Here is a 20088-nt window from a genome sequence, read left to right as displayed (position 1 = left end):
CAGAGCTTTATCTGGACTATGGAGCATCTTAGAAAGATGATCGGTCTCAGTTTAATAATTTATAGGAGAGGCAAGTTGTTTACCTCCATCAGTGAGTTCTAGTCATGAATTATCCCTCAGGCATTTTAGAAGGTGGTTCCTGCTTCTGCTTTAAGTTTAATTCAGCCTCCGAAAGACTTGTGGCATTGTGACCGTGCGCTGGGGAAGATTTATACCTGGCTGAGATGGGGGAACGATATTAGCAGGTTGCTGGCAAAGCCTTCAGCATTTGTGAGCAGGCTTGGCCATGCTCAAAAAGATGCTTTCTCCCTGGAGTGGCAGGGGGAAGAATGAGCAGCGTGATGGAGAGCCTGTGGAGTGGGGCTCAGCTCTGCAGTGGGGATGTTCGGAGGGAAGGCGCCCGCTCACGCAGCACCGAGCGGCACAAACCACGCAGCAGCGCAACGCGAAGCCCAAGGGGCTGTGGCGAACGGCCATGGCATCACACCTCACCTCCATGATGGCTTCCTCTGGGGCCCACTGCATACTGCTAGCGGCATGACTCCTTCCTAAACACGACTGGCATGCTCAGGTGGTGTCCCCTTCCCGTGCCACAGCCACAGCCCGGCCACGGGTGTGCGGCCAGTGGAGCTGGGCCAGCAGCAGCCGCCGGAGGGTTTCACCTACCTGCCTTGCTTGTGCGCCTCGCCGTGGGCCTCCCGTCGCTGCCGCTGGGGCCGGCTGCATGGAAAGGACAGGAAAAGGGAGAGCTGAGACGGGCAGTTACGGGTGGGTGGGTGAGGACATCGGCTGGGAGGCACTGATCCCCGCGGCGATACCTTCTGCCACGCGTGAAGCGGCCCTTACCCTTTTTTTCTTACCTTTTCACCAAAGGGCGGTGTCAGGCTGGGCATGGTGGAGGGTGCGGACGGGGGGTGCCAGGGGCTCGCAGCCAGACAGGGGAAAAGGGGAGCGGTGACCCTTGTGAGGCGGGACGCCGCTGGTTTGGAGTGCCTGGCAAGGGACGCGGGCGGGCGGCTCGCCCCCCTCCTCCTGCCACCATGGCCGGCGCCTCGGGGGCTCTGGAGGGGTCTGCACGGCAGGGGCTGGGTGGGCTCCCCTGCCAGCGAGGAGCGCGGCCATCGCAGCTACGCACCGCAGGCAGCCGGCTGTTTTCATAGGAAGAAAATCTTTTCGAAGTATTCCAGTGGGGGAAAAAAGTAAAAAACTATGGAAATATTTGGGTTTAGTTTCATACTGTCTCCCAGCTGGCTGTCAAGAAAGCTCCTCTCATGATCAACCAATGTTTTATTTTATCATTAAAGGAAAAAACATTGCTTTTAGCAACATAAGTGCTAGCTTAAGCAAAAATAACATTTTAAACATTTGACACTTCTAACTCATTTTTAATTAAAAGTTACAAAAATTAGCTTCCCTCTGTAATAAACACTGATTCTAATCAACTCTACTAATGAGGCTTTTAGCCCATTAGCATACATTTCAAATCCCTCTGTAGAGATTTACAGTGGCAAAACTCCTTTTGCAATGACAAGTGTCACCACCTGAGCACCATTGCCCCTTCAGTGAGCAGTGGTCGAACCCCAGGCCTTGCAGGGTGGTTTCTCCCTGGACTGGGAGCTCGCTGAAAGCTGATGGCATTGGAGGGACATTCATCTTTTTGCTGCCACCGAGAAGCGGACCACCTCTGCAGCACCCAGACGAGGGGTGGGCACACTAGGCTGTATCGCTGACTCACCCTGAAGCGAAGCCTTGGCTGAGCGGGATTGGGGTTTTTTCCAGCATCTGCTAAGTCTGGGATTAAGCCCACAGGCAGACCAGTGTTTGGGGGAGCCTTGGGCCATGCAGCAGCATCGCTATTACAAGGAGCAGCTTCTTTGGCATTGCTTGGACGTGGGTGTCGTGTGTCAAAATGCACTTGCAAATGCAAAATGCGCTTTGTAGAGGCTTCTGCCTTGTCAATATGCCCTCGGGCTGCCGCTGACAGGTTGCTCTGCTGCCTGTTTCTCATCTGCTGGCTGTCAGGAGGTAATTTCACATGTGTTGGGGGTAAGCAGATTCTGATGACAAGCTGACAGACTTCCGTGACTTTAAAGTGCCCTGGTAAACTCTTTGGCTGTACAGGAGCTGGTATTCAAACATGGATGAAGCAGATCATGTTCTTGCAATTTCTAATTTTCATTTCTCTTTGTAGAGCTTATCTAATACTTCATGTTGACCCTGGCCCTATCATGTCTGTTGAGGGAACCTTCAAGGCATGGCCATCAAGGATTCATGGCCAAATTCTCCCTATCCTCTGCACCCAGCAACACAGCATAGCTCATTTTATTTCTTCCAGGTGGTTCCCTGCTGCCTCCAAATTAAACTTCATTTCCTTGTCACATACTGGCATAAAATGTCCCCCATGCTCCAGCCACCGCAGGGGGCTGTGTTCATTTGTCCTTTGGTTCAACTCCTTCACTTCTTTTTGCCAGTCCCATTCCCATTATCACAGCTCTGAGATTACCGAGCCTCCTCCGCTTTCCTGCCTCCTCCTGTGGCAGCCAAACAGTTTTACCTGTTGCAAATCATTCCCCAGCTACTGCGATTTGAAGCCCCATTTCTTTCTACTCAATAAATAGCTTTTCTGGTCTGGTTCCCGAGGAATGCTCTGCTGGGTAAGTGATCGATGGCAGCTCCATCACAGGACCCCATTAGCCTGCCCGTTCTGGCTGCGCATCAATGGCAAGCTAATACGGATTCCCCTCGCACGTCTGCTGTCCCTGAGCATTTGTGGCAGACAGCCGCACTCGGAGATTCCGTCCAGACATTGCTCACAGATCGCTCAGCACAACTGTTTGTCACCGCAGCCAACACAGTGTGACAGTATTGCTCCTGTCTTGGCTGGGGTGACAGGCTGTCTTTAGAACTAACCAATAACTCCTGAGGTAAAATACACTGAATAATGAACAAGCTTCCCCCCCTCCTCCCCCCATGTCCATATTTATCTCCTAACAATTACAGTGCCAAAAGGCATTTCATGGCTCATGAAGCTCAGTGAGATGCTTTATGAAAAAGCAACAACTGAAGCAGAGTAACATTTATTCACAGCGCTCCCTGTGCATTGCTGGAGTAGCTCTCAGGCTCCTGATGGCAGCTGGGGTGATGCAACCTCTCCAAAGTCACCATTATTTCCCCACATTCTCCCACAGCTTCAAGGGATCATGAGATGCCTCTGCCCCAAAATCTCAGGCTTGCTGGGTCCAGGGGGAATGAGGCAACTGAAGCTTAGGGTAGCTGGGGGAAAAAATATTCACCCAAACCAGATTTTCATCACTATGACTACAGACACAAAGCAAAAAGTAGTTACTCCTTTTTTAAAAGCCTGGGGTTTACTATGGCTCTTACAGTCCCTCTGACACAGGAAAAAGGGTTGCAAGGCTAAGGAAAACCATGTCTGATTTCAGAAGTGACAGTCCAACCATGATATCTCCAGGTCCCAGCAGGCATTTCCAAATGCACAGCTTCACAGGGTGTGTGCCAGAGGAATGCCAGGCTTACACTTGCACAGTGTACCAGAACATCCAGTTCTTCATCTTTGAAAGAAGAGCTTTTGGAAACAACTACAAGAAATGCGAGAGAAGTCACTACCCAGCTTAGTATTTTAGTTTGTAATTACTTATGCAGCATACATTTCCCCACCTATAAATCACACCTTTTTTTCTCTACAGGAGGCAATACTTCTGTAGTAGAGTGACCTATTTTACATTTTTATTAGGAAAATCTCATTAGGATCTGAGAGCATTTCTTCCTTGAGGTGTTAAATCAAGACACAGTTTCGGTTCTTCAGGAAAAAGCAAGATTTGATATATTTTCCTCAAGAGAAAAGTGAAAGTAAGCTGCTGAAGTAATGGAGCCAGATTCACACAGTCTTTCCTGGGTCCAAAGGGTGACATCCTCAAGGAACAGTGCTGGTGGATTTAGCAGACTAGGCTAACACTAACATTACTATTATCAGATTTCATGAAGTTCTGGAACAGTCTGTTCTCTCCATCCCTTATGGTATCAGGTCGGCAAAGAGGATGGCAGATCAGAGAAGAGATGTCAGAACAGATCCTGTCTCAGGAAACACTGTTGAGATGCTGCTGTGGCATAATCTCTGTCCCTTGGGTTACTTGCATCATCATGAACATTTTGGCCAGGGGCCGTGGCTGCAAGTGATCCCAGACCTCCTGCCCTGAGCAGAGGTGCCTGCCGCCCCGGGAAGCCGCCAGCCAGCACCTGGGGCAGAGACACCCGGGGTGCCCGTTTACTCTCTGCTTATCTCATGCCTGGGTGATGCCTCCACCCCTTCTCCAGTGCAGGCAGAGACTGTGGACTCTCCCCGCTTACCCTCTGAAATCACCACATGCTTAATTTTGTCAGATACGAGCTCTGCAGCTCACGCTGCGCTGCTGGGCAGCCGATCCACAGCCTCTCCTACCACTGACGCAAGCCAAGGGAGGTGTGGAGCTTGTCCGGCCAGTTTTCAGCAGGACTTTTAAATGAAAAGTAATGTAAGTGACGAAAACTCCCTCATCGCTGCCAGCCACGCCATGGCACTTGGCTCCGGGCTCCCTGTTCATGGGTGGACAGTGGTGGGCAGCCTCCCGTCCCGCAGCCACTGTGCTGCACAGCCTGCGTGCAGTCAGGGCAATGGCAGCAGCCACGCTCTCCTCCGTCTGCCCATAAAACATTATGGCTGGACAAATCCCTGACAAAACACTGCCCGGGAGAGAAGGACCAGGAGAGAACAGCAGAGGCAGCTTAACTCCACGCGGGGGACAAGGCCCTGGCAGGGGGACACACAGGAATGGCAAAGGTATATTGGTACTACTAAAGAGTTGTGGGAAGTATAAAGGCCTTATTAAAGACCTGCGCCTAAATATTTGACTAGTTTTTGTTTCTCCCTCTGTTTTATGACCAGTTAGTGACTTGGGTTCACACCACATCAGCATCGCGTTAAAGGCAGAAACTCGGTGGAGGGTGCTGGGTCAGGGAATGAGGGAGAGGTGGGAAGGGGCTGGGGACTGCATGCCAAACATACGGAAGGTTTCTGCAGAGAAGAAGTGGGGCAGAGGCAAAAGGAGCTTGGATCTGCAACAGGGCCTATGCATGGGGTGAGACTGAGGAGAAAGGCTGGATAGGCAGAGATAGGGAGGGAGGGTAACATGGGGTAAGGCCAGAGGGCAACATGTCAGAAGGAGCAGAGAGGAGACACTAGGCTCAAACAGTGCCTCATCATTGTGTGGGATGAATTCTGGGGCACGGACACTTGGGACAGTTCTGCATGAGTTGGGGTGTCCCCTCACCGCAGAGCGGTGCAGGACAGAGATGCTGCCCAGTCCTGGGGATGCATGAGACTTGCTGGGCTGAAGAACCCCCCACGCTGTGTCCCAAAGGAAGGAAAGGTTTGGGGGCAGGGCGTGACAGAAAGTCCCCCCATAATGTGCCTTTGACTTGCACATAAATTGGGAAGATCTCCTCAGCAAGCAGGCGGTGCGGCAGGTCTGGGTGAAGACTGAGAGGCAGTCCAGAGCCCAGAGAAGTGCTTTGTGAGTGGATGAAAAGTGAGGCAGCTAAACGGGGGGAAACCCACCCAGCACCTGAGGAAGGAGAGAGCAAACTTGCAACAGGAGGAAGCTGCTCTTATCCGGTGACACGCGCTGTAGGAGACACTATGCTAATTCCCAGGGATAATGTAGGATAGAAACCCACTAATTTGTACTCAAACTGGCAGAGTTACAAAGTTATGAGCTGTAAACAAGCCACTAAAAACTGAGGAAAATTAATCATTAAATGTATTTTGTCTTGGCATTTGGCAAGACCTTGTTTGCTTGTAATTGTGAGTGGTAGGTTTAAAGAAAGGTGACCCATTGCTATTATGGGTGGTTAAATCTGTGAAAAGAAATGGGGAAAGAGTGCTATTTTTTATGTTTACATCACAAAGTCTGAGATACAGTGGGATTCAGAGTTCTTCTACATCTTATTTTTGAGCAATACAGAAAATTCAATGAGAACCCCATTTTAATCCAGTATTACATGCATATAGATCAGTCTCAGAATGCAAAATAGACAGAGGCAGGAGACACATATATATACACCCTTTAACTTTTGCACTTCCTTTGTTCTTTGCCTGGACATAAACACTGGCAAAAGACAAAAAATGAAACAAATGTACACACATTGATTATTCACAGAAATGTCATGCCACCTGGGGTCTTGGCACTGTGCCTGATCTGGCAAAAATGATAGTACCCTTATGTGGCAGACATTGCATCCAGCAGATGTGTGTTTGTTGGGTTTTGTGTTAAACGCGTTGAAAGGAGGGTCAGAGTGAGCAGGAGGAACATGGCTGAGGTCACTTGTGCCAGCTGAGGAGGCGGGCACGGCGCCAGGGCTCAGCTAAGTGAAAAAGAGAAATGGATGAAGGGAAGGGGAGCAACTAATGGGCCAACACAGAACGTGCTGAAAGGTTTAATGTCTGCTGCACTCTTCAAAGAAAAGTTGACTTGTAAGCAGATGTCAGCGCAGTGCAGATCAGGGAAGAGCATGTTAAGGAATATTTAAATAAATCAGAGGTATTTAAGTCAACAGAGGCTGACGGCACTCCCTCAGGAGCACCGGGAATACCAGCTGTCACAGTTTCTGAGCTGTAAGCAGGTACCTCTGAGGACCCCTCACACATGGGTGATGCCTCTGGGAGAGGGTGAGGGTGAACAGGAAACCTGGTTTTAAGCAGGGGACAAAAGAGGGATGCTGGAGTTTTGACATTTGGAAAGAAACTGGGACAAAGTCGTGATCCATTTGTCTGCGCTCCACCCCCACCAACCCAAGATAATGAGATTATAAAGTTCATTCAATGTGAATCTTTGCAATAACTGACGTCAAACCAGTCTAACGTCCTTTCTGACGGTGTAACCGGCTGCCTTAGCGTAAGCAGGAGTAAAAGTAGATTTGAATGAGGTTCTAAATATTTCATTACTAAACTAGGGACATACGACTGAGATGAAAATGTGACTTGGAGCATGGCTGAAAAACCATGATTAGAGTAACTGCCACTAGTTTGCTGTCAAGAGACATTAAATGACATCTCAGAGATTTCATCCTGGAAACTACTAGTCAATTTTTTCAACAATTATGCAAATGACAGAACTATAAAACTAATGCATGACAGCATGCTTGAAAGAGAGACATTTTGGGGTCTAGGATCAGAATTCAAAGCAGCCTCAGCACATTGGAGAAAAGGTCTGATGTCAATAAGATGAATTTCAGTAAAAGAGAACGTAAAGAACTGCATGGAGTACAGAGAAATAATTGCACAAATGCAGAATGGGGAATAACTAGCTAATTATGGATACTACACTTGTCTTAGTTTGTTACTTACAGCAATGAAAGTACTTTGCCTTTATAAGGGAAATCAAAACCATCAATAAATAAGGAATTCACACTACAAAAATACAGAATTGTTAGAACTCTGCTGTGGGGCAATGTTAAGCAATACTCATACTGACACAGGACCAGAAACAGATTTAAAGTAAATGACCTGAATGGTAACAAGTCATCAGGTTTCTACCCGGAAGAAAGCTGAGCAAGAAACTGTTGAAGCAGTATTTAAATTGTCCCTGGTGTCACAGGAGTAACACTTGGTATCACACTTCTTTGGAGAAAGAGCTCCAAGTGGACTCTGAGAAGCTACAGACTGCTCCACCTGACAAATTAGCTACAAAGACAGTAAAAAACACCAATAGTAGACACCAGATAAATGAAGCATATGCTGAAGAAGAGTGAGAGGCATTTTGACTTTTCTTGAGGGATGTTACGCACTGTAAATATAATAGGCTTTTCTAAAAAGTTAATGACCTTCTAGATGACGGTGACCAAGATGGCACAGTGTACCTCAATTTCTACAAGGTGTTGACAGGTCCTTTCCAGAGACTTGTAAGGAAATCAGCCAGTCAGAAAGAAGTTCCCCACATGTGAATTGTTACAAAACAAGAAACAGAGGAAAAATGGAGAGTTTTCACTGTGAAGAAAGGTTTTCAGCATAGCCCCATGGAAATCTGTGATGGTATCACTGTTATTCAATAGCTTTATAAATAACTTCGGAGAAAAGCATAATTACTGGCAACAATATTTACTGAGGATATGTAAGCATTCGAGGTAGTCAAAATCAGAATTATGCAGCATGAAGAATTACAGCAGAATCTCATGATGCCAAGTGACTTCAGAAAAATACAGTGTTAGTGAATTCAGAAAAATGTGCATTGTTTTGTACTTTGTATTTTAAAATTTTTCCACTGTACTTTCAGAAACAATGTTAAGATCGTGGTTGCCCTCAAATCAACTGTTACTGCTTAGGAAGCAGGCCTCAGTACCGTTGTGGCTATTTCTTGGTAAACACCAGCTTAATGCTCCCCAGTGCTCAAAAAGACAACCAGGAGGTTTGGCGTTATTGGGAATGGAACAGCAAACCAAACAGAAAGCATTGCAGCGTTATTAGTAACACCAAGGCACGTCCACATCTGACATATCCAATGCCCATAGCTGGGAAAAACAGCAGAGCAAGAGGAGAGAGAGAGCTCAGAGGTGGGGAGGGCTTCCAGGCAGCCTGAGCAGGGCACTCTCGGTGGGAAAAGGGACAACAGCCAAGCGATACAGTGCAATGATACAAAATCAGGAGTGACGTGATGAAGGTGAACAGGAATTTGTTGCTCAACAGTTTCCACAACACATAACCAGAAGAAATTTGAAAGGAAGCACACAAATACAGCGTGTCATCATGCTGTGAAATTCACTTTCATTGAAGCTGTGACAGCTAAAAACACAAGTGAGTTTGGGAGGTGACTGGGCAGTTTTGAGAAGAAAGACCAGCAGGAGCATTTGAGATGTGAAGCTGTGCGAAGTGTAGCCCCAAAATAAGTTCCAGAAAGGATGAAAGGAGGCTGATGATGATGACAAAAGTAGAAAATATAATTTTCAAAGCATTGTTATTTGCAACGATAAGCAGAGAAAGGACACTTTTGGCTGGGTTGTGAGAAAAAACAAGATTTCCAAGAAAAGTTGTCATGCAGGATTGAAGTTACTTGAAAGAACAACAGGGATGGAAAGGCAAATGAGAGAAATAGCAAAGCAATAATGAAAAATAAGTTAATGTATAATAGTGTTACAGATCTGCTGATAAGTTAGAATTAATTAACTTTATTTGATTTTATAAAATAATTTTAATAGAAATATAGAGGAATAAGAAATATATTTTAATGAAACTAGTAGTTGCACAACAAAAGCTGCTATGAAATCCTCTGTACAGCCCTGTACCAAGGCCAGAAGAATAGGTCAGAATCACCTAGTAGGAATGATTATAACCTAGATAACAGACTTAAGATTCAAAATAATTGGATGCAGTATTTACAGGTAGACTAGGAGAATGCATTGAAATGTCAGAATGTAAAATTAATGGGAACTGGGGAGAGGATTTCTTTGTAGTTGACTAGTCTTCTGTATGCAGAAAGTGTATTGAAATGTCAGAATATAGAATTAATGGGAACTGGGGAGAGTCGACTGGAACAGCTTGTAGTTACCTGCCAAGAAACCGTGAACTTTAGTAAAAGGTAATTCTGGCAGGGGGAGATCGCGACCACCGACTCATATACCACCTACCCAAATCGTACCCTAGACCCATTTCTAGACTTTTCCAACCTTTACTGCGCTGAATCGGATTTGGGAGGAAGGTATGTTAATGATTTTTGGGAAATATTATGATTTTTCATGAATAATTAATGAATATGCATGACTAAGTTCTATATATGGTGTATGAGTTTGAAACTTGGTGTGCGTTGATCGTGAGAGGACTCACTCACGCACCCGGCCGTTAATAAAGAAGTGTCTGCTTATCTGCATCACATTGGTGTCGGTAAGTTCTTCATTCCGAGGTTTCGGCAACAATAGGATAAAGAAGATGAGCACTGTTGGACGGAAGAAAAGGATTTCTGGAAAGGGGAAAAAGAGCTAAAACAGGCAGCAGCAACAGCTGCTGGAGGGGAGAAGGAAGTTACAGAATAATACAAAGTGGAAAGCAACAGCAGAAAACTTGGCAGAGCTTGTGTGACAGGGACAGGAGATGTGCCTAGGGATACCTAAATGAGGCAAGTGAAGAGAAGGGCAGAGAAAGCCAGGGCCAAAAAACAGAGAAGGAGGAACCATGAAGCGGGGAAAGGAGTGAAGGAGATGGAGGCAAACGGAGGAAAGGGAATGGCAATATACCAGCAGGGGAGATGGAGAGACTCCAGTTGCATCGGCCTGAAGCCCATACTGGGCCTCTTGTTGCTCTCGTGCTTGTCACATTGCTGGTGCAAATGGTGTCAAGCCACAACACAACCTGCTGATCCTAAAAAACAGTGCCTTGGGAGCTGTGGGTGCTCAGTGCACCACTGGATCTGGCTCGCTACTGATAATGTGCTCCTATAGGCAATGCTTTCAACAGGCTTTTTACAGGCTTATTGTGCACTCTGAAGATCTGATCTAAAGACAGCTTGCATTAGTAAGCTTTGTTCACGCAAATAAATGCTTTCAGGATCAATCCTGAAGATAAGACACAAAAGCAAAACTCTAGGACAAGAGAATGGCTTAAGGATTGCTGGAAAGTAAAGGAAGAATGCCTGCTAGGGATGAATTTATAAGGCCAGAGAAAGCATTAGGAGGGCAAGAAGGTAGGAGCTGCCCTACGTGTAAGAGGCAGCCTCAGTGCGGGTACCAGGATAGCCACATGAGATTTGCAGTGTGCAGACCTCTTGCACACAGCGTGGCTGAGGTATGGAGGAGCTGACAATATCCAAGTCCTACCCAAATTCAACAAAAGCAAGGGAAGTGAGTTTAGTGTTGTAAATGTTGCAAAATAGCGTTGTGAAATAGGGCTATGAAGCTGGTGAAGGGTCCAGAGAATAAGTCTGATGAGGAGCAGCTGAGGGAACTGGGGCTGTTTAGCCTGGAGGGAAGGAGGCTGAGGGGAGACCTTATCGCTCTTTACACCTACCTGAAGGGAGATTGTAGGCAGGTGGGGGTCAGTCTCTTCTGCCAAATAACAAGAAACAGGACAAGAGCTTTAGAGATTGGATATTAGGAAAAACTTCTTCACTGAAAAGCTGTTGAAGCACTGGAGCAGGCTGCCTGAGAGGCTGGTGGAATCACCATCCCTGGAGGCGTTTAAGGATGTATAGATGTGGTGCTTAGGGACATGGTTTAGTGGTGGACTGGGCAGTGCCAGGTTAGCGGTTGGACTCAATGATCTTAAAGGTCTTTTCCAACTAAATGATTCAATGATTCCATGTTTAGTATGATGCTGAGCCTTTGAGAAAGGACTGGGAAGGAACCATGGCCATAATGATGCAGAGAGGCTCCCATCACTTAGAAATGAGTGACGCTAATTGCAGTAACATCAGAAAATGTCATATAAGAGAAAGATCTTTGGCCATGAGAGAGACCCTGTGATAACAAGCCTCTTATTGTAGAGGATGTCATTCAACTGCTGTAAAAGATAGCTCTTACTGACAGAAACATGGACAGGAGCTCTAGACAAGCAGAAAATGAGCTGCTATTTGGGGAACAGAATAAGGCTAAATGACCATAACACAGCCGGGAAATGGTAGGGACATGACTAAAAACATGAAGCGAGTCTCTTAGCTAAGATTAAACCAACATGATTCATAGATCATTTTTGTGAAATCTCTACACAATTTCATACGGTGAAATCTTTTCTGCTGAAAGTTGTTTGTCTGAAAGGTAGTTATAATGCTGTCCAGAGATATTTCAGTGTTAAAAGAGATTTTTTCCCCCAGCAGTTAGCTTTGGCAGAACAACCTGGGCTCAGCTCCAGGCCAGTTCTTTTCCTATCGCTCATCCTCTCTAGCAGATTCTGCAAGTCTAATTAGCAACACAGGCTTTGGCCCTTTTGTTGGCATAACGATGTTGTGACCTTTAGCGATGCTTCTCATATCCTTCTAGTAGCCCTCATGCAGCCTGGTGGCTTTCCAAGAGCCTGAGCAGTTGGGAAAGCAGCAGACAGCCCTCTTGCTGGTGCTTCAGATCTCAGCTCCTTCCTGTAGGACTTCTGGCACTGTGGATTTAACAGGAGTAAAAAGCTTTGCAAACCCTGCGGGATTTGCACATGGCTGACTGCAAACAGGTCTGCAAGGTGAGAAAGGTTTTATTTTTATATTGCTGCTCTTTGAAGTGAAATTCCTTTGAGGTGATTTGTCCTGGAGATTAACAAAAATAAGTATTTGAGTCTTTGACTGGCACACAGACATTTTTACAGTGAATTACAATATTGGAGTGCTCTGTAGGAAGTCCTGCAATAAAGCTTTCTACTTTGCTGCTTTCACTGTGACTGTATGCATGCTTTGACCTACACTTATTTGCCATTTTCTTGTCACACTTCGCATTGTGTCCCAAAGCCTCATCAGCTTTATTTAAGGGATTATTTGGGACGTTTTGCAAAATTCCTGTTGCACAAACCCAGTCCCCAAAAGACTGTTGTGCATGCATGAACTCTCATGTGGAAAACCATACCTGTCTGCTCACCCTTTTTCAGGGGCGTTGTGTCTCATGCTAGAATGGCTGCCTTGGGGGACCTGCTGTGCCAAAAATTGTGACAGAGAAAGTGTCTGACCCTGTGGCCCCCATTCACCCCATCCACCACATCAGCAAGAAAGCAAAGGCTGTGGGCTCAGCTGGATTTATTCGGATGAAAGGACAAGCCCTGGGGCTGAAAACCGCGGAGCAAATGGTGAGTTTTAATTTAAAAGCAGAGTTCAGAGCAAGTGAGTCTCCTTGGAAGAAACTAACACTTGCAGCACAGCACCCCATCCAAAGAAACAAGCCAAAAAGCCTATGTATTTCCTGTCAGCTGCACCATAAGAATCAGAAGCAGAGCTGGAAAGGTCTGTCAGGGACGGCAGGACACTGGCAACACACCCAAGGTGGCAGCTCTCCGCAGCAGGTGCCTGTGCTGCCTGCCAACACCGGTGGCTGGCACAGAGCCCTGACAGTAGGGCAAGCGGATGGTCTTGTGCCCCGAAAGGGCCTCTGGGGGCTAGGGAGGCCATAGGTGCAAAGCAAGCCAGCCTGAATATCCTGTGGTGGTGCGGAGCCAGCCTTTCCCACTTCAAATAGATTTCCCCCCTCAGTCTCCACCGAGGCTCCCTTCAGAATGTAAAGGCTGCAGTGAAGGGATGAATTTCCAACCTGGTCCTTACCACAAGCTGTATGGAGCAAGAGATAACAGTGCCTAGGGAGGAGTAACAAAGTCATTTGCTATAACTTCTTCTGCATAATGGATATTCAGGGCTGAGTGTTGAAGGGAGGGTAAACAGAGTCAATAACAAAATGTTCAGGAGCAATCTTCACTGCAAGCTTTTTCTGAAGTTCTATAGCACCCTGCCTTGCTCTGCGTCCTTCCAGGATCTAATTCTATGAAAGCAGGCATTGACTTTAATTGAAATGCAAGGGGACCGTGCCTACTTCAAAACTGTCTTACATGATCAGCATCTTAATGTATAGGGACCTACACATGAGAGCAAAAAGGCTGTACCTCTAAGATGACATGCCCTGCCATACGCAGATGCCCGATCCTGTTGGGCAAACATGACCTTCCACTTCAGGGCTGCAGTGGAGAGCATGACCATGATCCCAGGAGGTCAATGGGAATAACTCTGTACGCAGCACCTACAGGAGGACTGTACAAATATTGCACCCAGTCCTGATGTCAATCCTGAGAAAGCAGTGAAGGGACAGAGGAAAACAAGCAAATGACTAAATCAAGGCTTGGGAAAGATGCTACACTGGGAAATATAAAGAGATTAATCTTCTAAATATATCTAAGCAGACATGAAAAGGGGGCTTGATCCACCTGCAAAGACATGGATGGAGAAGAGACAGGCTAGCACAGAACAGGACCAAATGCATGGAAGCCAAACTAGTCACAATCCTATTCTGAGTTTATTTGACACTGAAGGTAATTATCATAAATTAGAGGTTCAGTGTACAATTCATACAGAAGGCTTTGTTGTTTGTGCTTAGCAGGAAATCAGATGGATGACCATAATCATCCTTTTTGTCTTTACAAATTATAAGGCCATTAAAACCATTGGTCTCTCACAGCCCAGCCCATCGCAGGGGAAAGCGAGCACTGTGCTGGGCACCACACTGCTGATGGACAACCTTACAGACACATGCCAGCTCTGCTCCTCTCTCCCCATCAGCCCTCCTTAGCATCAGTACTGCTCTACTGCAGCAGAAATAGGCCAGAAATGACCTCCCAGACCAGCATGGTCCTGTTGGGAGGGTGGTGAGCAGAACTTCTCAGAGCTGCCACACCTTGGGGCTTCCCGACAGGCTTGTCCTGGCACAATCACACTGTATATACAAAACACGGCTGAAGAGGTTGTTCCTACACGAACTCAATAGGTATTTCTTTTCCATTTTCACGTATTTTTAACTCTCTGCTGCTGTGATATGTTACATTGTCACTTAATTGCACTGACACTGTTAAGCGTTTGGTGCAGTGGGAGTTTTCGTTAAAGATGTTAAACAAGAGCACAGCTGTGTGTACACGCTCCTCTCTGCTGGATGCTTTTCAGCCTAAATGGTGGTACCTTGCTTCTCATCCCTTTATTTTGCTACAGCCAGCATATCAGCCCTGCTGCCACTGTCACTAAGCCTCAGCAAAAACAGAGGTTTCGTGGCTGTCTTTTATCCATACTGTCTCTGGTAACACATCCCCCGGGGGCTGATCATGAACAGAGCCACCCCATTCACCTTCCCAGTTACACCTCCACAAAGGTGGTGTCACTACTAAAGCCATTTCCTATGTATAAAATGGCTCATGGACCCCCAAGTGCCAACGGGGACAGAGTCGCAGTCACTCTGTAATGTAGCCCTGACTTGCTACAAGGGGCTAGAGGAAGACAAAAAGGCACTGCACTTTCCACCCCTTCCACCTCTCAGTCACCTTTCCTGAAGGCTAACAGCAGTGGTTTGAATTCCTCAGGACTGTGACATTCCTGCATTCCTATCCCCATACACTTCAAGGTATTGATGGTGATACGGAGTCATTACAGAACAGAAAGAGTACAGCATCGGTACAGCAAAGCAGATACAACATAGGTTCAGTCTGTCTCAAGAACAAGTACACAACATTTGAATAGAAAACTAAATGTGTCAGCTATATTCTCCAAAAGAAACCCAAAGGATTTTACCTCTAGGTGTACCTTATTATATGCCTAAGTATAAAAATCCTCATACAAAGTTCCAAACTTTGTTTCCCAAATAGAATATAAGTAATCAGAACTGAGCTTTAGCAAAAAAACCTTCCTCAACTCAAAACCTCCTAAAATGGCTGTCTACAAGATAGTGGGAGCGAAATGTCATAGTCTTTTTGTGAGAGAGAGAGAGAAAGAGAGAAGAATAGACAATATTTTAAATAATTTTGAATATCTTAAATCAATACACTAAATGCTCTGTTTCCTCTGCTAGCTGACCATATTCTTGAAGTTTGCAAAGATACTTGATTTTTTCCCTCTCAAAAGCTCTATAAAACAAATGGCATGGGAATAATAAAATAACTTCTAAATATTTTCATTTGAGATCTCAAGTCAATCTAATCTCCAGTGAATTCAACAATTTCCTCTCAAGTTTCATGTAGGTACTCTACCACATTTTAATCCACAATAAATATAAGCAAATGCTTCTTTTTTTGCACCCTTTCTGAAACTCTGAAATACCTCACAAACCCATTTTTTGGGAGGGAGCAACAATTTTTACTGTAGAAAATGCATTAAAACTTATTCATTGGCAAAAAAAGCAACAGAAAATATTTTTGACTGAGAGATCATGATCTGCAAATGCAAACTCTAATTATCTTTTAGTCATTATATCTTCACCTGAAACATTACATTTATCCAGACTGTAGCTATTTAAATATAAAAAAAAAAGAGACTCACCTGCCTTTTTTGTATACCTCATGTATTTCTTTTCCTTGTCGGTGGGCTCTGCATTCAGTGGATAAAACCCATCCCCACAACAGGAGGAAGATGCTAAAATGCATTTTATGGACAGTCAACATGTTACCTGAAGGTTCTGTATCCAGAAATAGTCCATACAAGAAGAAGAAAACAAAAATGTAGATCCTGTTCCTCTTTTTAAGTCATTATCAGTCTGATTGTTATTGCAAGGATGTTTACTCATACAAAAAATCATCCTGCAGTATTTAATCTGGACAGTGGGGAAAGCAATTTCCACTAAACCTATAAATCCTTCTACGTCAGATGGCAGGGATTTTCTAGCAGTGTTGAATTCACGTATTCTCAGAGAACAATTACTTTTTGTCTAAACAGGCTATTTTATTAATTGGTTGAAACTGAACCCTTTTCAAGTACCTGTGGGATTTGGCATATATGTGTATTTCTGCCTGGATAACCAAAAAAAGTGCAGTTGGTCAGGCAGGTGTCATTAATCATTCTTTAATCACCAAACTTATCTGTGTAGCAGTGATGTTTGTTAGAAGCATTGCAATAGACTGAGAACTGTTAATAAACGTGTATCAGTTTCCAGCAAAAACTCATTTCCATGTAGCTCTAGAAACAGTATTTTGTTCCCGTGTGGTTTTTTATAGTACTTTAACATACAGTGGTACTGTGGCTGGAGTGGTGGGCGCTTTCAGGACTTGTGACACGTACCTCACTTCTCTGCTGAGCAGGGTCTCTGGAAAGTATCCCGCTGTACGGGGGAAGGGTGTCATGGGGGAGATGGTTCTCCTCTCTGCTCAGGGCTGTTTGGAGGGACTCTGCTGAAGCAGAGCAGCAAGCGCTAGAGCTGCAGGAGAGCTTGGGGGGCTGGTGTGCTGGCTCTCATGGGGCTGACAAAATCCTCATTGGTGCTGAAGAAAATAAAACAGCATGGGTAGAAACACCTGGTCAAGCCAGCCACATTGCCCATCTCTTTGGAGCTCAGCCCCTCCCTGCATAACCCACAGCTCTGTGTTTACCCTCCCTCTCCCCTGTGCGTCCCCACCCAAGGCCTTACAGCTCTGGTCCCACCTGTGCCTTATGGAGCCCCCTGTGCCCTGCAGACACCACTAGCCTTGTCCCACCCCTTTGCTGACAAGGCTCTTCTTCCTCTACCTGCTGCCCATGGATTTCTATTTTTGAGCACTTTGTCAAGTCACCCATCTCTTTCCATGAAAGCCCTTTCTAAAAGCCCTGGGGAGCAGATCTCTGCCTGGTCTAAGCTGCCATGGCTCTGTTGACTTCAGTGAGCATTTACACTGCCTCAGGAGCCACAGGAACAACACATTGCAAGCCGCTGAAATTTAATTCAATCAATCAAGATTGAATTTAATGATTTGCTGGGCTAAAACTTTTCCTGCACAAAGTCACACAGGCTTCAAGAGATGGACAATCAATCACCAGCAGTTTATTGCAATGGTTAATCAATGTTGCAGTTCAAAGAAGTTGTACCCTTCTTTGAAAATTACCTGCATTCAGTTTGCACTGATTCACGCATCCTTCTCAAGAAGAATAAAAAGTACCTTAATAACTGTTCTTTTCATCTGTAGTGACATTAGAAATACTCTTCTCAGTCTTTGCAATAATCTATATAAAGTTTTATGATGTCTTTCATCAAAGGAACTTTTTCTTCTCTTTGAAATACATTTTTGTTACTTCACATTTAAAAAAAAAGGCTAGTTCCTTGCTTACTCATCAGAGGAACAGTGGGGATTGACAAGCGATGGACAACTACGAATTCACTTAGCTGCCCTGGGAAAGCTGTAGGTCCCTTGGTACATGTGAGGAGGGGAGGGAAACATTCGTCTTCTCATTAATAGAGGCAATTTTCTAAAAGAAGATATAAAGAAGCCCCAAAAATGTGTTCAATTCTCCTTTTTTTAGATTGTTGTTCCTAACAACAGTCTAGTTCTAGTTAGAACTAGAAACAATAGTTCAAGTATATAGAAAAATCCTGGAACAAATCATCAGACAACTTCTAAACTCCTGGAAGAAAATGACTGGCTGAGGGATAGACAGGAGCTCATGAGGAACAAACACGTTGAACAAACTTCACCTCTTTCCCTAACGGGCCAACAGGCTTCATAGCTTGGGGAGAAGCAGTAGGTTTAGATAAGCTTTCAACACCATCTCACGCAACATTCTCATAGGCAAGACAGCATGCTCTTGAAATGTTTGTAGGACCGATGCAGAACATTGCTGGCTTTAACTCAAGTTTGTCTTGCTGTATCTCAAGAGAAGTTATCCGTGGCTCACTAACATGCAAGAAAGTAGCAAGTTCTGCAAATGATCTGCAAGGAAGCTGTGAATCATCTGGGTGCATAACCCGAGGTGAAGGCTTGAAAGGGTGGAAATGGCACAGTATATGTCTTCAGGTATGCAAAAGTCGCTTCAAAGAGGAAAAAATACTCTGTTCCAAATGGCTGTGACATACAGAACAAAAAGTAATGGGCTCAGAGATTAGTAAGGGGAAAATAACGTTAGATATTACATTAGCTACTAGGAATATTTTCAAACAATGAGGACAGAGAAGCATTGCAGTAGATTACACATGAAGAGTTTTTAATTACTAACATTAGAAAAAATTAAGACAGGTATAGCTGATCTTGTCTTAGGACCAAAGGTTAGACTATATTACTTCTCAGGGTCACTTCCAGCACTATTTCTTTCTGATTTTCCTAGAGGAAAAATGGTGGAAAGTTGGCATAAGAGAACTAGAACAAATGTGAAAAATTCAAACATCCAGAAAAAAGATAAAAGATGGCTATGTGTCTTGTATATGAAAAATACAAGAAAACAGATAAATTGAACAAAATGTATTTTAAAATGTTGTCCTCAAACTTTGCTTAATCTTGAGCTTGATGGAAAATTAATTTTGCCTGCTTTGTCCATGAGAACAGTATTTTCAACAAGTTCACCTGTTTTTACAGCCTGTAGACTAGCTGTGAGCTAACTGCAGTCTCCTCAGATGACTTTATTATTTAAGCTTATCAGATGATATATTGGGGGAAAGGTCCTAGGGATTTGTGTCAAAATATTTTAAATTTTAATTATTTAGTTTTATTTGATTTGATAATCTCTCAGCATTTTTTTCCTGTTCACCCATCAAATAAGTGTTCACAAATATAAACATACCCTCTGCTTTCCAGATTCCCGTAACAGTAATAACATAAATACTAACCTTCCACGCACAGCTGACAACATTCACCAGATCTCAGAGCAAATCTTAAAATGTCCGTTGAAAGCTGCAATACCATTGACTTTCCTAACTTTCCCTTGACTTTCCTAACTTTAACACCGGTTCTACAGGTAGGAGTAGCCATCCAAATGTGAAATGATTGTGCCAAATCCCTTGTAGATAGTCAGTAGCTGATCCAGGAACAGATCAAGAAGTGAAGATGGACTGTCGATGTGAAGTCAGCTGAGCAACGCTGAGTTTCGCTGTAGGAAAGGCTAACTATTTCCGATTTATGGCTGAAGCCATCTTTCCTGGAATGCTTTTGTGCTTGAAGCCAGATACCAGACTTATTTGGGTCAGAGTAGGAGCTGAATGCAAATGATAATCCATGAGACAAGAAACGATCTCAGGCAGCTGAAACAAATTATATTGAACAGGAAAGGCTGAGTTCTGCTCAAGCAGAAACGAATAAGACTTGAATCCTTCACGTTGGAGGGCAGTCCCCAGCAGCTGCCCTCGCACACAGTGGCTTGGCCTGTCCCCAGGGATGCCACCCCCAGCTCCTGCTTAGCCCAGGGGCCCCACTCAACAGCCACCAGCTGGCGTTGCTTTCCCTGCTCCAGGGCTTTATCACTCTGGTCACTTCATTCCTCAGAAGAGTTCAGTGGCACCTTGGACTTTTACTTAGTTACTGAAGCCATCTAAATGCAGCTTTCCCAGACTGCTTGGGACTCTGATCCTGTATTTCCTGGAGTTTCATTAACAAAGGATGATAAGAAATGTCAAAAAGTAAACACTGCATTCCATTTGACCCAACCATATTATTATAATTCA

General features: G+C 44.9%; 1 protein-coding gene across 7 annotated transcripts in view; it reads right to left on the bottom strand.

Moving 5' to 3' along the window:
- GABRR1 (gamma-aminobutyric acid type A receptor subunit rho1) overlaps positions 1 to 19843 on the bottom strand; it is a 36273-nt gene extending 16430 nt beyond the window's left edge. The window contains exons 1-4 of one of the 7 annotated variants that reach the window (XM_056343609.1): positions 19258 to 19843; positions 16749 to 16948; positions 16014 to 16149; positions 667 to 720 (exon numbers count right to left, since the gene is read on the bottom strand). In XM_056343609.1, the coding sequence (XP_056199584.1) occupies positions 667 to 720; positions 16014 to 16135 (176 nt within the window). In that variant the 5' untranslated portion in view covers positions 16136 to 16149; positions 16749 to 16948; positions 19258 to 19843. The other 6 variants (XM_056343611.1, XM_056343608.1, XM_056343610.1 and 3 more) reach the window with 6 other exon arrangements.
- Positions 19844 to 20088: the final 245 nt, after the last annotated feature.

This window comes from Falco biarmicus, chromosome 6, assembly GCF_023638135.1.
Source record: "Falco biarmicus isolate bFalBia1 chromosome 6, bFalBia1.pri, whole genome shotgun sequence".
Classification (NCBI taxonomy): Eukaryota; Metazoa; Chordata; class Aves; order Falconiformes; family Falconidae; genus Falco; species Falco biarmicus.
This window is presented reverse-complemented; position numbering and strand designations above follow the sequence as displayed.